Here is a 4150-nt window from a genome sequence, read left to right on the forward strand (position 1 = left end):
CTTGTAATCGGAAGGTTGCCGGTTCGAACCCCGGCTTGGACAGTCTCGGTCGTTGTGTCCTTGGGCAAGACACTTCACCCGTTGCCTACTGGTGGTGGTCAGAGGGCCCGGTGGCGCCAGTGTCCGGCAGCCTCGCCTCTGTCAGTGCGCCCCAGAGTGGCTGTGGCTACAATGTAGCTTACCATCACCAGTGTGTGAATGTGTGCGTGAATGGGTGGATGACTGGATATGTAAAGCGCTTTGGGGTCCTTAGGGACTAGAAAAGCGCTATATAAATACAGGCCATTTACCATTTACCATGATGTCCTATAGCTAACTTCTTTCTTACTGTTTTCTTTTTATAATCTAAAAATTATGTATTCTGTGTTTATTATTATATGCCATTTTCTAGTAGAAAGTATCGTTTTGAGGTGTCTTTAAAAGCACTACATAGTTTACTGAGGGTGCTACCAAAAGCGAACCATGTGGCCGGAAGAGTAACTGCAGGCAGCACAATGCGCACTCCCATGACGTTCAAACCTATTTATTATTATAAAAGATTTCGGCTACGTCCACACTTACACAGGTATTTTTGAAAACGGAGATTTTCCGTTTTCGTTTTAAAAAATAATCCCGTCCACAGGTAAACGCAAAAATGAAGGAAAACGCTGCTAGGAACATGCCAAAGCAACAGGTGGCGATATATTCCTAAACTCAGCTAAAAACAGTTTAGGTCTTGACAAACTTCACTGATGGTTCAAATGTTTAGCAACTTTCAGTGTGTTGATTCAGCAGTCTGTATTTAAACTTCTAGTTTACTATATTTATGTATGTTTTATTTCCAGGTGAATGCAGAGTTCCTGCAGATCACTACAAAACCCCTGCAGGCGAAGTTCTTGGCTCAGCTGGACTATTTAACAGACAAGCTGATGCAAATTTTTCAGGGGAGCAAAGGAGCAAAGGGCCAAAAGATCAAGGATATCATGGCGATCAGTAGTTTGGTCGGTACTAATGATAAACCCATCAATTAAATGCAATCAATCAATTCCATTTTTTTCACCCTTTTTTTTCCACCCTTGCATTAGTATGATGACATCGACATAAAGAGGGAGCATACTCTTAAAAGCCTGGTGATCTACTTTAATGAAGATCCAGACCTACTGTTCAAGGAGTATCTGGTACGCTTATCACACTTTCTTTTCTAGATTCAATTTGAGTTAGGTTCATCGCACACAAAATCCTCATATATTCAAAAGAGACAATATAATTGTGAAATATGTATTATTCTTAATAGTCATTGTTAAAACTTGCACTGGAGAGCACTTTTTAAGGGGACAGTTTCAGCAAAAATTCAATTGTTCATTCTTTTGGTGCTGCCATGTAGGTATCTACTGCCTCTATAAACACAGTAAATGTGGACAAAACATTCATCCATTTTCTGTCAGTGTTTCAATTCAGTTTATTTATATAGCGGTATATCACAACAACAGTCATCTCAAGGCACTTCAGAAAGTAAACACTCCAATGGAGTTCAGTTTATTATGCCAATTAGTAAAAAGTCTTCATTATAAGGAACACAGCAGATTGCATCAAGACACTAACTAGTGTCACTGCCATTACAGCAATCTCCTGGTTTCAGGAATAATGTGCATAAAACAAGCTGTTTCAAAAGGTTCCCAATTGTGATGAAATAAGGGAAATTGACCCAGCCCACACACACACACACACACACACACACACACACACTGATAGACACTGGAGGAGCTGCTGCTCTATATCAAGCCCCTCCCTAAGGCAGGTACATAATACCTGAACCCAAACTATTGATAGGAAACAGATTGACGGGTTTTATTTATGTTTGGAGTGTTTATAGAGGCGGTAGAGACCCATGTTTCAGCACAAAAGGATACAAAAGCTGAGTTTTGCATAATATGTCCCCTTCCAAGTGACAGAGCCCTTAAACCTGAAACAACCTGTTTTTCAGACCTCCTCCACTGAGGATGAACGGTTGAGGTCCACTGCAGCAACTGTCATGGGTATTTACACCATCAGAAGAGAAGGGATTCAGGAGCCAGAGGATGTTGGAGTTGTCATTGAAGGTACTACAGTTATGAACAACCTCGGTAGTGTCATCGTGGCATTCATCGTCCTCTTTGGACTGATTTATGCACTTGATCTGAGCTATCCAAATGACCACAAGTACACTTTTGAGTTCTGTCAGAAGATTTTGATGAATCTGGATGGACAAAGGCTCAGTACAAAGATGCAGCAAATGAAAATGAAGATGTTTGCTTAGGCAAACAAGACCCAGCACAAAAGTTGATTTTGGCCTTTTTAGATTAGATTAGATTAGATTAGATAGAACTTTATTAATCCCTCGGGTGGGTTCCTCTGGGAAATTCGATTTCCAAAAAAAGCACAGCACCGACAGAAGTTACAGAGTTATACACACACACATATATATAAATACAGAGACAATATAAATAAAATATACGAAGGGGATAAATAGAATAAATAGGAATAAAAATAAAAATACAAGTGAATTGCACATTTCAAGTATTTTATATCTTTTGTTCAAACTGTGACCTTTTTTTCTTTCTTTTTTTTGGCCAAATGGAAGTTGTCTATTTTTGTCTGCTGTTCTGTTGTGAGTGATGTGACTTTTAATCTGTACTACTATAGATGGATGAAAGGACTGGGGATTTAGCTCAGAAAAAGTTTCATGGTTGTAACCACCATTTTCTTTTTGATTGCTTTTGGGATTTGCAAAGGTAATAGAAAAATGTTGACAAGTTTTGTGTCTTCCAGTGTTTTAAAGTTGGTCTTCCCGTTCTTATAAGCTTGTAAATGTTTACATGTAATTGGTTTTGGAGAAGTAAAGTTGAAAGATTTTTTTTTATTAAAATACCTCCCCCTTGGTAACAGAAAAATGTTCGTCATGAAAACACACACACACACACACACACACACACACACACACACACACACACACACACACACACACACACACATATGTATATATGTGTGTATTTATGTATTGTTGGGTTGTTTCAAATCTTCAGTGACTGCCATACTATGGTGTGAATTGAAATGTTTAGTAGGTTATCATTGTGAATTTGCAAGTGTCACTATAAATATATACAATGATTCTGAAGTGAAATCTGATTTCACAGATTCCAGTTTGTTTTCAGTATTGCCTAGTAGTACAGAGGTGTGTGCTATTCAGATTTGACATTCATTACAAATGTACGTCAGCACTTTTTTGTGAGCACTTTGATTTTTGTTAAGGTTGATTTGACCATGTGACATGTATGTTTATTTACAAAATATTCTGTTTCTGCTTTTAATTCAAGTGAATAAACCCGAGTTGTAAAAACAAATTCATTTTGTCATTATTTTAATAATTAAATTAGTTTTCTGGTAATGAAAATTATGATTTAGTTGAACTCAAAATAATGATTTCAATGCAATGAAAATCTAGCTCAAGTGAATGACATTGTATTGAGTTGGACCAACCAAAACCTTTCACATCATATTAATGTACTTTTTTTCATTTTAGCAGTATTTACGAAATTGTGTTCTACTGACTCAATTTAATTGAATTGTCATGATGTATGTAGATTAGGTTGGACCAAAATAGATGTATTACGTGGAAAACCTGCCATCAGTCCAATTGAGTTCATCCAATGACTTATTTTTTTGAGTGCATTTAGCACACTCATGTAAGGAATTAGATCAGCATTTTGGAAAACAGATGCTGACAGCAGTGTCATGTCTTAACATGAAATATGGTGTGTGGTCATAGCTGAAGATAAATGTAGAAGAACAGGTTAGTCCAAAGCAGTAAAGTAAAATAGTATAACTAAGCTATTTACCTCTTGTTTAAATTCTACCAAGAATAATCACATAGCATCTGTGGTAAATAATAGGACCCCACCTTTTGGGTTTTTTTTTTGTCACACTATGATTGTTAGGTTTGGTAGTTATCGTCCCTTCCTTTGACACTTAAGCCCTTGGTAAAATGACGTAAAGGGAAAAAAAAGTAATGTAAATTAGCGAGTGGCCCTCTCTGATTCGTGTGTCACGGAGAGGAAAATGGAGGGACTGGAAGGGGCAGCTAAATGGCTAAGAAAATCAAACAGCTTAAAGGATGAGAAAAAGCAAATGATGA

General features: G+C 37.3%; 1 protein-coding gene across 1 annotated transcript; it reads left to right on the top strand.

Annotated features, from left to right (window-relative positions):
* The first annotated feature begins 362 nt into the window (after positions 1 to 362).
* On the top strand, positions 363 to 3119 carry LOC146684434 (uncharacterized). The gene is made up of 3 exons (XM_085443747.1): positions 363 to 980; positions 1065 to 1157; positions 1964 to 3119. Exons 1-3 carry the CDS (start codon positions 810 to 812, stop codon positions 2273 to 2275), a joined length of 576 nt encoding a protein of 191 aa, XP_085299873.1. The 5' UTR covers positions 363 to 809; the 3' UTR covers positions 2276 to 3119.
* The last annotated feature ends 1031 nt before the right edge of the window (positions 3120 to 4150 follow it).

This window comes from Copadichromis virginalis, linkage group LG20 (genome assembly GCF_057382275.1).
Source record: "Copadichromis virginalis isolate Kocher_CV1m ecotype Utaka linkage group LG20, C_Virginalis_male_GT1.1, whole genome shotgun sequence".
NCBI classification, from domain to species: domain Eukaryota; kingdom Metazoa; phylum Chordata; class Actinopteri; order Cichliformes; family Cichlidae; genus Copadichromis; species Copadichromis virginalis.

Bases quoted from the DNA above. Each gene is read 5' to 3' on its own strand.
- LOC146684434 (XM_085443747.1), top strand. From the start codon at position 810: ATGTTTTATTTCCAGGTGAATGCAGAGTTCCTGCAGATCACTACAAAA. The intron at 981-1,064 runs GTCGGTACTAAT...CCCTTGCATTAG, and splicing joins TCATGGCGATCAGTAGTTTG to TATGATGACATCGACATAAA. The intron at 1,158-1,963 runs GTACGCTTATCA...CCTGTTTTTCAG, and splicing joins TACTGTTCAAGGAGTATCTG to ACCTCCTCCACTGAGGATGA.